Source organism: Emys orbicularis, chromosome 9, assembly GCF_028017835.1.
Source record: "Emys orbicularis isolate rEmyOrb1 chromosome 9, rEmyOrb1.hap1, whole genome shotgun sequence".
In the NCBI taxonomy this organism is placed as follows: domain Eukaryota; kingdom Metazoa; phylum Chordata; order Testudines; family Emydidae; genus Emys; species Emys orbicularis.
This window is the reverse complement of record NC_088691.1, coordinates 58,524,230-58,544,073: the sequence shown is the minus strand read 5'-3', so window position 1 is coordinate 58,544,073 and position 19,844 is coordinate 58,524,230. Positions and strand designations below refer to the sequence as shown.

The following is a 19,844-nucleotide window of genomic DNA, read 5'->3' as shown; positions in this document are numbered from 1 at the left end:
GGACATTTTTTCAGGGATTTAACCTTTAAGAACTAATATTTTGCTCTTTGCTTAAAATGTGTGTGAGTGAGTGAGTGAGAGAGAGAGAGAGGCCTGATGGATAGCACTGTAGCCCAAAATTGTTTCACAGAACAGGCTAAACCAATGGGCAGCAGTAGAGTGACCAGACAGGAAGTGTGCAAAATCAGGACGGGGGTGGGGGGTAGTAGGCGCCTATATAAGATAAAGTCCTAAATATCGGGACTGTCCCTATAAAATCAGGACATCTGGTCACCCTAGGCAGCAGCAGGGAAGGGTTGCCCTTGCGTTGATTAAGATAAATTTTGTCTCCGTAGCTTAGCCTTTCTGCTGAAACTGCCAACAAGGATGTCAATTGTAATGTGGATTTTAGGAAATGAACTGTGACCATAATTTACTAACAACCAGCCATCAGAAGGGAATACTTTGTCACCAATGACCTGCACCAACTTTAAAATACTAGCTAATGGCTGATATAAGAAATAATAAATTAACTAGAAAACTAGTGACTAGGTCTCAACTATATGCAAAAGGAATTTGTGCTCAGAGAATAATTTGTCTTTTGCTCACGCCCTGGTGTCAAGTATTGCAATATACATAGAGTTCAGGTAGAAATCTTGGGAAAATGGAAAAATCTTGGAATACTTCAGTATATTCTCAGCAGGGTGCACCAGTGATGTCACAACAACTTTAACTCTGTATTTCACTTGTTGAGGGGATAAGTATGACTTACCTTTATCATTATTGTATTTTAAAAAAATAATAATTTACATTTAGTCTTTCACTCTGCTGAATTTATAAGAAATACACACTTCTCCATAAACAAGCTTAAGATCTATATACACATGCAGTAACACTTCCAAGATTCTAAACCAGAACAGTTTTTTGAAGAAATTATACAAGTTCATACCTAAATATGTCCTGTGTGTCTAGATCAATGTGCAGTCCATTGATGAACAAGGAGGAATCACCAGATTGTAATCCTAATGTTCCTTTGAAGTACTAAAGGAAAGTGTAACAAAGTCATTAGACAAATGCTACAAACTAAGTAAAAATCAATGTTAAGCGTAAAAAAACTTCCATAGCATTTATTCTGTAGTGTTTCAAATCTATTAATGTCCCTGCATTTATATATTAACTCCAATAAATTCACCATATTAGTTCTCCACAGCAGCCTTTGGGTGACTTTGAATACAACATACATGGTTTAAGTTAAAACAATCAACTACATATAGCTTGGAAGAGAAATAGTTATGGGAGAACATGACAGCCACTTACAAGTATTTGATAGGTCGGAATGTATTATGTAAAAGGGTAAACAACACTTCCTCATTCACTCCATCATATTCCCTCTTAGTTGTCTCTTCTTAAATGAAAGATGTTCTTAATCTCTCCTCATATGGAAGCTGTTCCATACCACTAATCATTTTTGTTGCCCTTTTCTGCCCCTTTTTTTCAATTCTAGTATATCTTTTTGAGATGGGGCAACCAGAACTGCATATAGTATTCAAGATGTGGGCATACCAGGGATTTATATAGTAGCATGATATTTTCTGTCTTTTTATCTATCCCTTTCCTAAATGATTCCTAACATTGTTTGCTTTTTTGACTGGTGCTGCACACTGAGCTGATGTTTTCAGAGAGCTATCCACAATGACGCCAAGATCTTTCTTGAGTGGTAACAGCTAGTTTAGACCCCATCATTTTGTATGTATAGTTGGGCTTATGTATTCCAATGTGCATTACTTTGCATTTATCAACACTGAATTTCATCTGCCATTTTGTTGCCCAGTCACTCAGTTTTGTGAGAGCCCTTTGTAACTCTTTGCAGTCAGCTGTGAACTTTACTATCTTGAGTAAGTTTGTATTGTCTGCAAACTTTGCCACCTCCTTTTCCAGATCATTTATGAATATGTTGAAAAACACTGGCCCCAGTACAGATCCTTGGGGAACCCTGCTACTTACCTCTTTCCACTGTGAACACTGACCATTTATTCCTACCCTTTGTTTCCTATTTTTTTTAACCATTTCTGATCTATGAGCGGACTTTCCCTCTTATCCCAGGACTGCTTACTTTGCTTAAAAGCCTTTGGTGAGGAACCTTGTGAAAGGCCTTCTGAAAGTCCACGTACACTATATCCACTGGTTCACACTTGTCCATATGCTAGTTGACCCCTTAAAAAATTCTAATGGATTGGTGAGGCATGATTTCCCTTTACAAAAGCTGTGTTGACTCTTCCCCAACATATCACATTCATTTATGTATCTGATAATTCTGTTCTTTACTAAAGTTTCAACTAATTTGCCTGGTACTGAAGTTAGGCTTACCACGCTATAATTGTTAGAATCACCTCTGGAGACTTTTTTTTAAAAATTGGTATCTCATTAGCTATCCTCCAGTCATCTGGTACAGAAGCTGATTTAAGTGATGTTACATACCATAATGGGAATTTGCAGAAGGCTTAAGTAAGCTTCCTGGCAGCTCTGTACTGCCAGAGTGGCTAAAAGCAGCTGGAATGTACTGAGTAACTGGATCTATAAATCTGAGCAGCTGCTGCTCATATTTTAATGCTAGAAATAATACAGGCTTGTACATGGCTCTTCCTATAAACATGGAGCCAGCATGAAATTCAGATCTTGTACAGAAAGATACTATTACAAATTGTTTTTATTTGATTACTGTTTCAAACCTGTATTTTCTACTCTATCTGAACAGTCATAATGGGTACATTGTCAATGTATTGTACAACTCCTGCCACTGTTAATTGGCATGGTTTGCCTAATTCCCAATGCACTGCATCAGAGCCACTTAACTATTATTTTCTTACATCAAACACTGGCACACTGGAGCCTATTTAGAAGTACAGATGACAAAACACATACACAAGACCATATATTGATATTTGATAAATAGCTATTAAACAATTGGCAAATGAACAAAAACTGCAAACTTCTGTTCAGCCTCAAAATAATTAGATCAATAATCAAGCAATCATTTACTGCACTGAGGCCCACAATCTCCTTCTCCACTCGGGCCTGGTCTACACTAGGGGGGGTGTCAATGTAAGATACGCAACTTCAGCTACGGGAATACCGTAGCTGAAGTCGACTTATCTTATTCTGACTTACCTCCTGTCCTCACGGCGCAGGATCGACGGCCGCGGCTCCCCCGTCGACTCCGCTACCGCCGCTTGCTCTGGTGGAGTTCCGGAGTCGATGGGGAGCGGGTTCGGGGATTGATATATCGCGTCTCAACGAGATGCGATATATCGATCCCTGATAAATCGATCGCTACCCGCCGATACGGCGGGTAGTCTGGACGTACCCTTGGTAACAAAAGCGGAAGTCAAGAGTTTCACAGGCATAGAAATGCTGTGTAAGAGAAAAGAGTCAGGCCCTATGTTTAAAGTGCAGTTTTACTGATTATATATATATATATATATATATATATATATATATATATATATATATATATATATATATATATATATATATAAAGTGCTTCTGCATAAATGAGATCAGGAGGTATTTCCCTATCCAGAAATGATGTTCCTAATTGCCAGTTCAACCTGGGGATTTGACAATCAGGCAGAGTCCTTTCTGCCTTTTATATCATTTCCCAACAAAGCTCTATTAAAGGCTCCCTATTTTCTACTCCCTAAACCCTATCTTTCCTAAAGGCCACACTTCCCCAACAACTCAAACATCTTTTGAATATAATCCAGAAATATGCCTAAGCAATTTTTGTGTCTAAACTTCTGATGGCTTGTCTTCAACTGTTCTTTACAAACCCAGATGGTTACCAAAACATACAAAGCCAGAAACTCAGCCTCAACTTCCATTCCTGTTTCCTTAAAAAAAATCTAACAATTAACCAGGATGACTTATTGACTAAGGGCACTGACAAGGGGATACAGAGCTTTCCCCTGCTATCGCTTTGGTCAAATCTAATTCAGGTCAATGGTGACTGAAAGCAGTATGTGTGTTCAAGGGTCTACATGAGTTAATTAGTTATTTGTTTCAGTCCTGTCCCTAGTGGACAAGCAATCACCACAAAAGTCACTACCAAAATTGAAACTTGTTGGCAGTCTTAGTAGAGAAGCTAAGGACTGAACTGGCGTGGAGACCAAGTTACCACTGCTCCCGTGGATGTAATCCCTAGTTTATAGAATAACATTGAGACACTTCACCGGGGCACTGTAAGAAAGTTTGAGCTGCCGCTTGTGCTATATCCGTTCCAGGAATGAAAAGAGCTTTTCTTTCTCCAGAGCTGTCAATTCAGCATCTCCATCAAACTTAAATTAATTTTACAAAGACAAACAAGTACAGTTAGAAGATCTCCTGAGTTCAGATTATTGTATTCTTAAATCACACACTTAATATCCTTAATGTACGTGAGGATTAAATGACAAGCATCTGACAAGCAGACACTCTTCACCATTGGGAACACCTGTTATGGATCTGTGAAGAAAAGAGCCTGATACCATCATTCCACAATGACATCCCTCATTCTTGCTCTCTCTTTATTTTAAGGCATCCTGGCCAATATTTTCATATGTGAGTGAGCAAAGTTAAGCTCCTTCATTCATATTTGAAATGCCAGACACTTTTATTCTGTACCCTAATATAGATTTAGGAACCTATGTACTCAAGTACAAAAATTTTGGCTTCTACTTTCCAGCACCAAAAAAAAAAAAAAAAAAAAAAAAAAGTGTTGACATTTTTAAAGGTTATTTCAAAGCTTAAAGCTATGTGAAGTGTACAAATGTACTGAATAATTTTCTATAAGCATTACCTTTTGGTTCTCTTCAATTTCTGTCCTGAGTTCCGAGGAAACAACTGTTTTCGTTATTGCTCTAAGGAAACAAAACATCACATGTGATGGATGCTGCCAGTCCTCTTTCCCACATCCCCCTACATCTGCTGTCTTGAAACCCCACTCTGCATGCTTTGTCTGAAATATATCTGTAAGCTCCTCAGGGCAGAAGTCTGGTATTATCTGCAACAGGAAGCACTTAACACATATTTGGGCACCATTAAAATAGTAATAAGAAGATAGGCCAAGTATCAGCTTTCAAAACTTACTCTTCTGTGCAATGCTACCCTGACACCCCTACCCCAGGCAGCAACTACCACTTAAAAGACTAAACTTCAACTCTGGAATGTACCAAGCCTTAAATTCAACACAGGAAGTCATAGTAAAGTGAGCGCTACCACCATTTCTCTACTCCAGCATTTTAAATTTTAATTGGTGAATAGGGACCTTCTCTAGTATAAACTCATTTGTACACAAGAACAACTTGTAAGAGGCAACTAAGGATTATTTTAGCATAACAACTTTAAGCTTCATAGTGTGGTAATTAAGAGTCAGAACACTGCACACCTGATCCTTGCCAGAAAGCCACAGGTGCTGGAACTAGGGGTGCGGGTGTGGGAGGAGGGTGTGCTGCAGCACCCCCTGGCTTGAAGTAGTTTCCATCACATACAAGGTTTACAGTTGGTTTAATGGCTCTCAGCACTCCCATTATAAAAATTGTTCCAGCTCCCCTGCTTTCAGCAGAACAGCAAAGATTTCATCAATGGAATCCAAGAACCTGTGAAACTTTTCATATTAAAAACACAAACTCAAAACAATGGTGGAGTCAGCCAACATTTAATGGCTAAGCTAAAAGGCAGTTTGTGAAAGTCAATACAAAGCTAAGGATATAGATTCATAGATTCTAGGACTGGAAAGGACCTCGAGAGGTCATCGAGTCCAGTCCCCTGCCCTCATGGCAGGACCAAATACTGTCTAGACCATCCCTGATAGACATTTATCTAACCTACTCTTAAATATCTCCAGAGATGGAGATTCCACAACCTCCCTAGGCAATTTATTCTAGTGTTTAACCACCCTGACAGTTAGGAACTTTTTCCTAATGTTCAACCTAAACCTCCCTTGCTGCAGTTTAAGCCCATTGCTTCTTGTTCTATCCTTAGAGACTAAGGTGAACAAGTTTTCTCCCTCCTTCTCATGACACCCTTTTAGATACCTGAAAACTGCTATCATGTCCCCTCTCAGTCTTCTCTTTTTCAAACTAAACAAACCCAATTCTTTCAGCCTTCCTTCATAGGTCATGTTCTCAAGACCTTTAATCATTCTTGTTGCTCTTCTCTGGACCCTCTCCAATTTCTCCACATCTTTCTTGAAATGCGGTGCTCAGAACTGGACACAATACTCCAGTTGAGGCCTAACCAGCGCAGAGTAGAGCGGAAGAATGACTTCTCGTGTCTTGCTCACAACACACCTGTTAATACATCCCAGAATCACGTTTGCTTTTTTTGCAACAGCATCACACTGTTGACTCATATTTAGCTTCTGGTCCACTATAACCCCTAGATCCCTTTCTGCCATACTCCTTCCTAGACAGTCTCTTCCCATTCTGTATGTGTGAAACTGATTGTTCCTTCCTAAGTGGAGCACTTTGCATTTGTCTTTATTAAACTTCATCCTGTTTACCTCAGACCATTTCTCCAGATCATTTTGAATTATGACCCTGTCCTCCAAAGCAGTTGCAATCCCTCCCAGTTTGGTATCATCTGCAAACTTAATAAGCGTACTTTCTATGCCAATATCTAAGTCGTTAATGAAGATATTGAACAGAGTCAGTCCCAAAACAGATCCCTGCGGAACCCCACTTGTTATGCCTTTCCAGCAGGATTGGGAACCATTAATAACAACTCTCTGAGTACGGTTATCCAGCCAGTTATGCACCCACCTTATAGTAGCTTCATCTAAATTGTATTTGCCTAGTTTATCGATAAGAGACTGTATCAAATGCCTTACTAAAGTCTAGGTGTACCACACCCACAGCTTCTCCCTTATCCACAAGACTCGTTATCCTATCAAAGAAAGCTATCAGATTGGTTTGACACGATTTGTTCTTTACAAATCCATGCTGGCTATTCCCTATCACCTTACCACCTTCCAAGTGTTTGCAGATGATTTCCTTAATTACTTGCTCCATTATCTTCCCCTGGCACAGAAGTTAAACTAACTGGTCTGTAGTTTCCTGGGTTGTTTTTATTTCCCTTTTTATAGATGGGCACTATATTTGCCCTTTTCCAGTCTTCTGGAATCTCTCCCGTCTCCCATGATTTTCCAAAGATAATAGCTAGAGGCTCAGATACCTCCTCTATTCGCTCCTTGAGTATTCTAGGATGCATTTCATCAGGCCCTGGTGAATTGCAGGCATCTAACTTTTCTAAGTGATTTTTAACTTGTTCTTTTTTTATTTTATCTGCTAAACCTACCCCCTTCCCATTAGCATTCACTATGTTAGGCATTCCTTCAGACTTCTCTGTGAAGACCGAAACAAAGTAGTCATTAAGCATCTCTGCCATTTCCAAGTTTCCTGTTACTGTTTCTCCCTCTTCTCTGAGCAGTATGTGTACATGTACATAATTGTATGTCTGAGCATCTCCCTTTCTGCCATGCTTTGGATTTTGCTAGTTCTCAGACTGTAAGCTCTTTAGTATCTACCTCTATGTCAGTACAGAGACCAACACAATGAGGCCCCAATTCTGATCAAAGTTTATGAGCACTACCATAACACAAATATTAGATTACATACAAAAAGCTATGTTAAAAGAATGTTAAAATTGAAAAGTCAAATACTCAAAAGCTGGGAAATGTAACTTTAATTCAGCCTCCTTGTGAGTATGCAATAGTCTTGGCCAACATTATATGGGAAGCCTGTGACGGAGCCAGGAATAGAATCCAGTTCTCTGGGATCTCAATCCAATGCCTTAAACACAAGAGAACATGAATTCCCTTCTTGCAGCCCTCTGCCTCATTCCTTGCCCATTCTGTGAATGGAACAAATAGCATATGAGAATATAATCAAGTCTGTACCATGTGCATACAGGGAGACTGAATTAAGACATACCCCTACCTCAGGAGCCAAAATATGTGCCGGGGGGAGGGGAAGAGGGTATGAGACTTTGTTCAGTAATACTTGCTGTGAAGTGCACAAAATTATTAACACCAGACAATGGAAGAGATAAGACTAGAACACGTGGCCTCCTTATGGTGCCCAGCATACCTCCCACTACATCAAAGGAGCAGCAGTCCTGCTGCATCATTCCTGCCATCCAAATCAGAAGAGTTTTCAAAATAAATCTTTCTCCCCATTAGCCAGGGAAACCAAGCTAGCAACCTTGTTTAAACACATTTCCAATCACAGCATGGATGTTGTCTGTCTCCAGATTTTTACAGAACTGTATATTTGCCAGGAACTGAACAAACACTCATCCTCTGACACCAGACGTGCCTCCTTAAACACCTTGCCAATTACCAAGACACCTCCCCTGGACCATAGTGCGAACTGGTGCAAAAAAAATAAATCTAATATGCATTTGAGGACCACAAGTGAGATCACAATATGAAAAAGGCTTGTAGAGCACAGAAATCATGCAGGTAACAGTGTTAGCGTTCCAGTGATTAACTCCAGCTTCCACTGAAGGACAACTTCGTACACTCATCTAACTTCATGCTAAAGATCTTTACTAGGGACATGCTCTCACATGAAAGACTTGTACTTGTTTACTTTCAGCTACATGAGCCTCAAGAAACATTTAACAGGCCTACTTCAGCTTTAATCATGCTGAAGAGAGGAGAAAATATGGTTAGGAAAGTTATTAAATGGAAAGTCTCCCTGATCTTCTGCAGTGAATTACCTGGCCTTTGTAGGGAAGTTCTGACTGAGGTCTTTCATGACCATCAAAGCATCCACAGTGGGAGCAGCCAGGATGCGAGCAGCGGTTTGAAAACTTAGATCTAAAAATGAGAACAGTTAAGTCAAGGATTGTAAACTAAACACAGCAATGCATTTAGTGCAAAACCAACTTAATTCATACAATTGCCATCTTCACATCACACAAGGACTTCGGACACAAACATTTCAGAGGATGATCTGTTGCGTGTGGAAATCTTGAAAGCTTAATTTTCTGTCTGTCCCTATTAGGTGCTCACTTTGGTCTTCTTTCTGATCTATAGCCTTTAGTAGCCAACCTTGTGTAAATGGCTTCCTGAAACTGAAACCCTGAATCGTCTCTGCAGACAGTGCCAAGAATTCTAGTTCACCACAGACATGAGGAGCCTTGGCTGGCTCTGGCTAAATAAATCTACTTTGGGGTGGGGTCTAGATGCTTGCTTCATGGATCTAGGACCCCTACAAAAGGACCTGACAATGACATGATTTAAGTAGATATTTCATTGCATATTTATCATTATCATTTTGCTGTAACTTTCTGAAATAGTTCATGATTTCAGTTCTTCTCCAGGAGCATTGGTAGAGCAGGTTCTGTGCAACTAGAATATTGTACATGCAATAGCCTTAGCTATTTCTTTTTCAGGGGCCGTCAGCATCCCTCTCATAGGCCTGTTTAACAAACTACAACTATTCTTGGGACTGAAGCACAGAGCAGAATATGGAAAGCTTTTGAAATATGGATCGAACAAGGGAGGGAAAATGAAAAGTTCACTTGATGTCTTTTGCAGGAACTCTAAATTAGTTTACATTTTGCGGCAGCAGAAGGAAGGAAAAATGGTGAATATAAAAAAAACTAAGCTGAAAAGCCCAGGAAACATTTATGCTACAATAACAAGGTGTTTACATTTGGCTGCATTGGTGGTATTTTTATTTATTTTTCTCTTTTTTAAACTTAAATCTATTGACTTGGTAACTTGTACAATATGACAGCACCATAAATATACAGGATTTTTCTGCTGACCACAATGAAAATTGAGAGCAGTGCTAAGAAACTTGCAGGATTGGAGTCCTACATTCACTCCTTCCTATGCGTTATCTATATTTCTCCCTAGAAAAGAGACTATAATGGGAATTGAGGGTACTTCATTCACATCACATAGGAATGAGTCCTTAGGCCCCAATCCTGCAAACACTATGCACATCCTTAACTCTACCTATGGGAGTAGTCCCATTGTAGACAGTGGGATTACTTACATTAGTAAAGTTAAATAAATGCCTAAGCAGTGGCAGCATCGGGGCCTTAAAGAGTAAAGTTGTCCAAGGTGAGTGCAAAGAAAACTTTGACCTCAGAACATAGGTGCTGGAACTAGAGGTGCTGCCACGCCCTTTGGCTTGAAAGGGTTTCCATCATATACAGGGTTTACAATTTGGCTCTCAGCACCCCACTATAAAAATTGTTCCAGCACCCCAGCCTCAGGATCAACAACATCTTGAGTTTAGTCCTTCAGTGGCTTGGAGAAAACAGAACCTTCTGAGGTAGGGTGGGGCCATGACAAAAGATGTCATTCAGTTTTCCTCACTCTCTTTTCTATACTTTGCAGATACTATAAGCTGGCACCCTACACTTCCAGAAGATAAGCCAGGGTGCTGAACATCAAGAGTGTTTGAGTACCAACAATGTAGTCATTGTGTAGAAGGAAAACTTCATGGGTCCCTTAGTTGGTATGGAAACTTACTAAAACTACTTCTATTACTACTTCCCAAGAAGGTTTAGATTGAAAGCTGCTGGACATTCCAAGAATTTAGTTAAGGTCTCCCTCGAGAATACCCTCCTATAAGCAAATATCACTTTCATGGACAGACCATGCAAGGGACATATTTTTACATAAATTTAATTTCAGTACAACTAGGAAGAAGCTTTTCCACATATAAATTACCTTGTAACTGCCATACTTTTAAAGGTGCCATTTCATTGGTACTTTCAATAAGATGCTTTCTAAGCTCCTTCAGTTCTTCCTTCAAGTCAGGATACAACTGCCTGAAAGAAAAAAAAAAACAAACTTTCCTTAGTGCCAGATCAGTGAAACTGTAGCTAATCCAAAGAAATTAGCACACCAAAAATGTCTGCATCTGCCATTACACATAGTTTCTGCTCTCTTATGGCCTTTAGGCTATTTGAGTGCATTGCTAAAACTCTAACTGCCTACATAGTTTTGGGGTTTGTTTGGTTATTTTTGCAAAAACAAAGAAAGTAGGTTTTACCATGCTACAATAGATTTTTACCAAACGAATGTCTTACCTTAGCTTTCCAAAGAGAAATCCTTGCACTTCATCAATAGGGTCATTTTCACCTATCATTGTAGCATTCACCTCTGTACCTATAAATACAAAGCAACACTACTATTACAGCACTATTCAGACGGTAGTTTCTTACATATATTCTTTGGTTAGTTTTACATAATAGCAGTAAGCAGTAATGCTGAATACTTACTTTGAGATCTACAAATGAGTGATGTGTACTTTACAGAAAGTGAGTAAGCAGTGTCGTCTCCATATTTTACAGATGGGGCAAACGAGGACAACTGAGGAGTGACAGCCCATGGTCATATGGCAAGTCATTGTGAAAACTGGAAATAGAAGCCAGTTCTTGTGACACCCAGCCCCGTGATCAGTTCACTGGATCACAGCTGCCATGACTATCTAGCAAAAGTTCATTAAAAAATTAAACCAGCTAAAAACAGGATGCTGTATTTGCCGCCAAATACAAGAAACAGAGCTGCAGAAGTGAATCTGGAAATTATACTCCTCTTCCCAAGGGATGTTAAGAGCTCCAAAGGAGAGCACAGCCTTTGTGTTAACTGTAGAGATGACTCAGCAACAGTAGGAAGAAAAGGGGGGTTGGATCAGAAAAGGAAAAATAGAGGAATAGTGGGATTCGCTAGGGTAGGAGGATTTTTCAGTGTAACAGATATGTCAATGCTACAAAATACTCTATTATTATTTATTATTAATGAAACAATGTGTATATATTGACTAACACAAAAGGATCTTCCCACAGATTCAGTTTTATCCAGAATGAGGGGGTTTTCTTTAAAACAAAAAAAGGGGGGGCTTCTATTCCATAAACCAATACACAAAGGTCTTGCTGAAGTTGTAATGATAAATTAATTAAATTGCTCACACACTAATGCAACAAGAATAAAAGCTTCCTAAATTGAAATTAATCAGATGCTCCAGTATGCCGGTTATTCTCAAAATGATAATTAACTAGTAATTTAGGCTAAAAAAAGGCATTTGAATGAAATCTGCTCAATCTAGAATAATTTGAGGGATAATTTTTGTACATTGCAAAGCATTTTATTGTAAGAGTCTCAAAGAGAATATTGACAAAGCACAGAGTTACGAACACCAGAGTTACGAACTGACCGGTCAACCACACGCTTCATTTGGACCCAAAAGTACACAATCAGGCAGCAGCAGAGACCAAAAAAAAGAAGGCGATGATGGGAGTGGGGAAAATATAGTAGAGTACTGTGTTAAATGTAAACTACTAAAAAACGTTAAGGGAAAGCTTAAAGATTTGACAAGGTAGGGAAACTGATTCTGTGCTTGTTTCATTTAAATTAAGATGGCTAAAAGCAGCATTTTTCTTCTGCATAGTGAAGTTTTAAAGTTGTATTATGTCAATGTTCAGTTGTAAACATTTGAAAGAACCACCATAATGTTTTGTTCACAGTTATGAACATTTCAGAGTTAAGAACAACCTCCATTACTGAGGAGTTCGTAAGACTATGGTTCTACTGTATTTAGAAAAAGGTCACACTGCAACCCCTAAAACATCTTGCATGAAGTGTAAGTTTTATTCTACTCAATAATGATCTATATTTACTCTGGATGAAAGGAAATGTATTTAAATACAGTATGGCTACTGCTAACTTTCTACTGAGTTTACCGCCATATAGGCTGAAACAGTATCAAAGTTAGTATATATGTGATCAAGTCAATGCTAATATTTTAAAACAGATTAGAAGAGCAGGACTTGCTTTTGATAGTAGCTATTTCTTTTCAAAAATCCAGAACTATCGGATGTCTGCTAAATGGACACAAATATAAAATTATTAAATGCAATTCTATAAAATTCATATATACACATGAACTTAACTAATATGCAGTTTAGCCAGTCTATGTCAGATTTCCAGAAATGGGGATTGCCCCTATTCTTGCTCCAGAGATGGTAAGAGGGACAAAACTAATTTTAAATATTTTAGTCTCCATCTCCCTGTATGGCTTGGAAGGCTGATGGAGGAACCATACTATGCTCTGGAGAGGGGTAAGGAAGAAGTAATGCCTTGGTGGTGCACAATAGTAATCTGTCTAATTAAAGAATGGCATCAATATGCTCTGAAGAGAGTAAACCTGCTCCCAAAATTAGAGGAGGAGGAGGACACCACGGAGAGTAGGAAGGAAGAGATGGTGGCTCTTCAGAACTCAGACAGGGAAGAAGAGCACCATCTCCTGCCCTCTGGGAAAAAAACTATTCATGTGAAAAAAAAATATGAAACCATTTTATTATAACACAAATTATTTTAAGTAGGAATTCACCTTTCACCTGGGTATCATCCTTGGCCTTATATTCTGTGCTTTTAATAGCCAGTTCCACACCATAGCCTGACAGGTAGACTTTTTCTTTACTTGGATTCTGGAAGAAAAGGTAAAAAACCAACAGCACATAGCATGTCTTTGTATGGATATACAACACACTAAGCTAGTGTTTCCCATAGCAAAATAGCTCGTATTGCCACATATTTAAAGGGGTTGGAGTGCCAGAGCAGGAATGTCTGTCATTTTAGCATTCAGACACAACTTGTACAGTATAAAATACATAAGAAGTAGCCCCAGGATGAGTTATTTTGCAGGAGTACAGCATAATCGTTTAATGTCTTATTCCTACTAGGCTCTTTGCAGTTAGTCTAGCTGAAGAGGAGGACAAAGAATCATAGGAAAGAGCAGATCACACTAGGGCTGGTGAATGGTCCTGTGATGGAATCCCTGGCTGCGTCCAAAATAAAGCTTGTGAATACTGAATAGAACCAAACAAAAAATGATGCTGCATAAGCCAGTATTTGAACCAACTTTAGATGGATACATTTCTTTAATCAAAATGAACAGCAGGGAAAAAAGTGGTTCTTTTTTGCTGAGAAGCAAGGGAATGAAAATACTCCAGCCTCCAGCATTCACTGAATGGTAAAAATAAATAGGGAATACCACAGAAATGATCAAACCAATTAACACTTCAGGACAGGAGATCATATATTTATGTTTCATGATTTTAAGATGACACCTCTGAGCACTTCATAAAAGTCTTAACAACATATTATAATCAAATGGCTATTCTAACCAACGCCCAGAATTAAGCATTTTATGGAAATAATGGGAATTCTGTCACATGGAATTGTGTTATTTTTAAAAAGAAGAGGGTGGTATACAGCCTTATTCTTTTTGCTATGTCTCACCGAAAGTACAAATATCACTAAAGCTGAGCCAATTGATGCCTTTTCACATATAGCAAATTTGGCTGTCAGCCCAAGTACTACATTTATGGCTTTTATCAACACTATCACACCATCAGGAAGGGAAACTAAACAGATCAAAACTCCTGTAAGCCACTAAAATGTACAATTAAACATTGATTCTACAACTATTCCTTTTGAGCTCCAGTATAGAAAGTAAATGTGGGGTGTCGTCGTCCCCCTCCGGATTGATGGGATGGAGGGAGAAACAAGAGCAGATCACAGTAGGACTGGTGAATGGTTCAGCAATGGAATTCAATCCTGTTCCAAATAAAAGGAATGGCCTCCATTTGGAAAATACCTCTCACTCTTTACTCACCCAACTTATGCTACAAATGTTTTGTGCTTCACCACACCACATTTAAATGATACAAGTAATTTTCATAATTAGATTGTATAGATATGTCAGAATCCAGAAATGCAGTCTGAATATTCAGAATATAATGCAAAGAAAATATTCCTGTAACAGGAAATATGGGCCTAGATTTTCAAAACGGGTGCCTAAAATCACGGGTGCCTATAGCCAGATTCACACCTCTCAAAAGTTAGGCCACTCATTTAAGTATCTGAGCGTGGATGTCAGAGCCTCACCTTAGGCACCCATTTTTAAAAGTCTTAGCAAGAGGTTCTTCCTAATTCCAAAGAAATTGGTTCAAAATAGTATCAGTACTTACAGCAACATAGTGTCTGAGGACGTAAGTGATTTCTCCTGCATTGGCTTTCGAAACAAGCAGGTTGTGGAATTTGGAAAACTCCTCAGTGCCAATCTCAGCATAGAGTATGACAACAGGACTTTCCGGGTTTGAGAGGGGGAATCTGTGATCTCCTTTGAACAAAAATGGCTTCAGCCTAAGAACAAACATCAAGAATGTGGTGGTTTTAACATACACTTGAAAGAGGAAACTGAGCAAGATGCATCCAAATCTCTTTTCCCTCCCTGTGTAACCGTCAGGTGTCTTTTCACAAGGACAAAGTCTCAGACTATTCTCTATTCATTATTAAGCTTGTCAGTCATTCGTGTGTGGTGGCAAAACTTTGATAAAATGGAAAAACAGGGCTCCAAAGGGTCAACCGTAAAACTGGATGGGTGGAGGTTGGAAAGCACCTAACCATGATCCTTATATAAATGAGCAACAACTTGCTTAATGTTTTCAATAAACTATTTATTGGGGCATGAGTCCTATCTCAAAAATAAAATAAGCTAAACACAACAGACATTAAGGAGACATTGCCAACCTCCTATAGGTTTAATTTTCCTGTTCTGTATTCTTGTGTGTATTTTCTCCTCTTCTTTTCAAGTCTTGCCCCTAATATAAGGTTCAAAATATTCCCAAATGGGATTTACCAACAGAATGCATCTGCAGTGCATGAGCAAAATGATGCGATGCACCTGCACATGAACCAGAAGTAAAAGATGCCAACCTTTATATTTACAAAAAATCAAGCTGCAAAACAGAGAAAGAGGAATCCGAAGACAGATGGTAGTTTAAGTTTCTAAGATGTTAATAATTACTTTTTGTAAAGTCTCTCACTTTTTAGTTTTGTTACCAGGATTTACTGCCAATTTCAACTCAATTATTTCCTTGCATAATCCTGTTAGTTATGATGGAAAATAAATTTATTACTATTGTGTGTCATTTTAAATAATATCTGAATGAAAATAAAATAAATCTGAGACTCATGTATTTGTCAGCATAAGCTCTTAGTTTTTGTTGTCCTCGACTTAAAATGTGCAACACTTACAACAGAACCACTCTCAGAAATAGTTTTTAAGCATTCTGCTGTCCAGAATTTTACTGTCCATGGAAAATGACAATATGGTAGCACTGACTCTAGTATTTATAGTACAAATATCTAAATTTAAAGTATTTTACATGTTCAAAGGATTACTGTCTTACTATACTAACACATCAATGCCCTAGGAACACATGAACCACATCTAGATTCTGGAGTGGTTGGAGAGTTCATGGTCCTCCACAGTTAGCAGAGACAGGTTGCAGTGTAGGGCTTAATAAACGTGGGAACTTTCTGTCAAGGGAGTTCTCTAGTTTCTGCTTAAAGCATAAAGGCTCTGTGTGTTTGTCCTCATACTACACAGATGTGACCACTGGTGTGCATCTACTCCACTATCCTTCCTCTAACAGAGGTCAGCACCATAGTGCAGAGGAAGATGTGAACCCTCATAATGGACAGTTATGCAGTCGGGATTACCTGGGGAAAGTTTCTGCCTAACCTCAGGTAGTTTTTGTCCAAAACATTATCTCATACATTTTTGTACTGTCAGTAATCTACTCCACAACTGATTAATTTGGAGCAACATTTAGCAGACCCTGTGTAGTAACATTGTGCAGTCCAACCATGTTCCTTTTAAGACAAATTCAGTCCAGCAAACCAAATAAAGAATCCTCTCTGTTTATTATACCCAAATTCTGTTCCTTCTCTCATGAGGGACACTAGAACTTTTATACTCATTAATTTAACTGTGGCTCTTCTGATTATTCATATTAAATGCCTAATTACTGTTTTTAATCCTAAAATGCTTGCCCCCAATAATATCCAGCAGCAAACTCCAAAGATTAATAATGTTGTGAAACAGTCAGCTGTCACATGGGGATGGGGGGGGGGAGCAGCTGACTCCAATTAAGCAGTCCTCTCAGAGGCTGCTGGGAGTGGGAAGGGTCTGGCCCTATATAAATCAGGCCCAGCTCATCCCAAGGAGAAAGATGAATGAAGCAGCTCTCAAGAAGATGGGGGAAGGAGAAGGAACAGCTCCAGAAAAGGGGCAAACACCTTGGGATAACAATTCTGAGTTTAGGGAGAATGAGGCACCAACTGCGGCCTACCTCCCTAGAAAACTTTGGACTTACTCTAGAGGTAAGAGAACTATGGGGAAACAGCACTAAAAGCTTTCAGTGTAGATGAGGATGAAATAATACTTATAAAAGTGTATTACTACTACACTTTCTCTGGCTCTATATTCCCTCTTTTCTCCCTCTTCTCCCCCCCCTCCACCCCACATACCTCCTTCCTCCACTCCACATTTTTCTGTGGTGTTCATATCATCCTGGTCCACCAGAAATAGCTTGGTAACAAATGCATTTTGGAGGAGTGGGAGAGGAACTACCAGTTTTAGATGTGTGGCCTTTTATTTTTGATTTTCCCTTTGCTCTCTTATTTTAAGAAAAGAGAAACAGGAGCATCTGACTGACCTCTCCTTAACCATTCATTAACTTTTATATCTTTATTATGTCAGCTCTTCCTCATCTCTTCTTTTTAAGTTACCTTGTTTTTTTGTTTTTGTTCTAACTCTTTACCTGGACACTTTCCCACATTTCTAAGAATTACTGCTGCCCTTCTACAGACCTCTTCCTCTTCTACTAGTTCCTTTTAGAATATCCTTACTTTATGGTACAATTTTTGAGAGTGAGAAGGATAAGAGACAATTATTCCTGACTGGCTTGACACCAAAGAATAAATTGCAAATATGTGTTTACTACTCTGCCTAAGAAAGGGCAAATACAGACGGGAAACAGAGTATGTAGAAAGTAGGAATTCAATAAAACTTCCCCACCTTAATAAGTCTAACAAAGTTACGGTTTGGGCTAGATCTTGTATAAAAAGACTACCTTTCTGAAGCTGTTTGTAAAAGGATTTCAAGGGTGTCAAATTCACAAGTCTTCTTCCCATGCACAGCAAAAAATGAGTTACAACCCACTGGTGGAGGTTCGTCTGCTGCTATCTGTATTAAAATATCTGTGTTACAATATAGTTTATAAAATTTTCTTAGAACAAAAATAATAGAAATCACTACATTAAATTACAAAATGAAACTGAAAATAGGACTTTTAGGCAATAATAATACTAGGCTCCCAATCAAGGACCTCAAGGTGATGTACAACTCCAATTACTAATGTAATTAAAAGCTACTTGCTAAACAAACGTTCTTTCTTTAATTTTTTTTAACACTTAAATTTCACGAATGATATGGTTTGCAGAGGGTATTTACAATGATAGGGCTTTTCCCCCCAACTTCAAAATTGTTTTATTTTACATATGTAACTACACAGAACATTTTATGCATACCAGGAAATTCCTTATGCTTAAGCACCAAAAAGTCAATCTCTCTAAACATGATCAAATCAAGATGAAAAGGAAAACCTCCTCCGAAAAGAACACAAATCTATTACTAAAATAAAGTACATTACAGAATGGTGTATATTTTATAACAAACTATAAAATGTACTAGATTTGTAAAATAAAGGTGCAAAGAATACAATTTCCATTTAAGGATTCTGATATCCCCATGCATGTGGAACTGGAGTTAATATCTTTAGAGTCCCATAACAGAACTACTGAAGAACTAGTAAGTTTATGATGTCACAGATGCCATGGAAATGAAACCTGATAATTATACAAATAGAAAAACTCTTTGATTAAGGTTGCTAAGAGGCAACTATACACTTATCTACCCCTTTACTTACAAAGCCCAAATATTTAAAAAGGAATTAGATACCAAAATCAAAAGAAAAACAAAAACCCTGGGTCACAGTTAAGTTTGTGTTATGATAAAAATATATATTCTCAATACATGAGACTGTGAGTATTGTGAGATGCATCTTTGAGGCCTTGCAGAGACACTTCTGGCAAAAAGTGAAAATTTACATTAATTTTTCTAAAGTAAAAGTAAGCGGCAAATTTTTAAAAAGTTAAACCACCTGAAAGAAGCTAAACAAAGTATAAACCCCTTTTTCCCCCTCTTCAGGTCTCCATTAATTTTGCATCAAAATATTTAAAGTGGATTAATTACTTTTATACCTCAGAATAACTTTTTGTTTTTCAAAACAAGCTAGGGTTTGACTATGACATGGAATAGAGGCCTTTACTAGTTTGAAAACAAATGTCAAACTACTTCGTCATTTTTATTTGAGCCACAAACTTAATATCTGTAGGTAGCTGAAGCAGCTACTTCCTTCCTGGATCCTATGAAACAGTGTCATTGGATGGCTTCCATTGCTTTGTACTAACCTGCTGAAAGGCTTGAATCGTAGCAGAATAGGAACGTAAAGACAGGGCAAACTTCAACAAGTTCTGCTGCAGCAGTGACAGATTCTGGCAGGCTGCTTTCAGCATTGCATGGTAAGAGGAATAATTGGTACCTGCAAAGCCAGAGCACAAGCAATTAACCTCCATGTGAGACTATTGCAGAAGAGGGCCATTTAACTGTAAATCTTGGGTTTTCACAATAATCTATACTATGAAAAGTGCAGGGGACCATTATGTAGTTAAAACCTGAAATAATAAGGGCCAATCTCACTAAACAATATGAAGCATTACTCCTGTCCTTTTTTTCTTTAAGAGCCCAGTTCTACAGTTGGATCTGCACTAAGTTCCATGTAACTTTAGATGCAACTGCAGGATCAGGGCCTAAACATGAGGAGTGTGGGAATATAGTTAAAAATTGCTCGCTACTTACTATTTACAAAATGACTTTTCCCAATAAACA

General features: G+C 38.4%; 1 protein-coding gene across 1 annotated transcript in view; it reads right to left on the bottom strand.

Annotated features, from left to right (window-relative positions):
- Positions 1-19,844, bottom strand: part of UGGT1 (UDP-glucose glycoprotein glucosyltransferase 1) — an 88,793-nt gene that overhangs the window by 56,734 nt on the left and 12,215 nt on the right. The window contains 9 exon segments of the mRNA XM_065410286.1: positions 929-1,020; positions 4,814-4,874; positions 8,737-8,836; positions 10,709-10,809; positions 11,071-11,149; positions 13,374-13,470; positions 15,016-15,190; positions 17,968-18,080; positions 19,367-19,497. Coding sequence (XP_065266358.1) covers positions 929-1,020; positions 4,814-4,874; positions 8,737-8,836; positions 10,709-10,809; positions 11,071-11,149; positions 13,374-13,470; positions 15,016-15,190; positions 17,968-18,080; positions 19,367-19,497 — 949 coding nt within the window.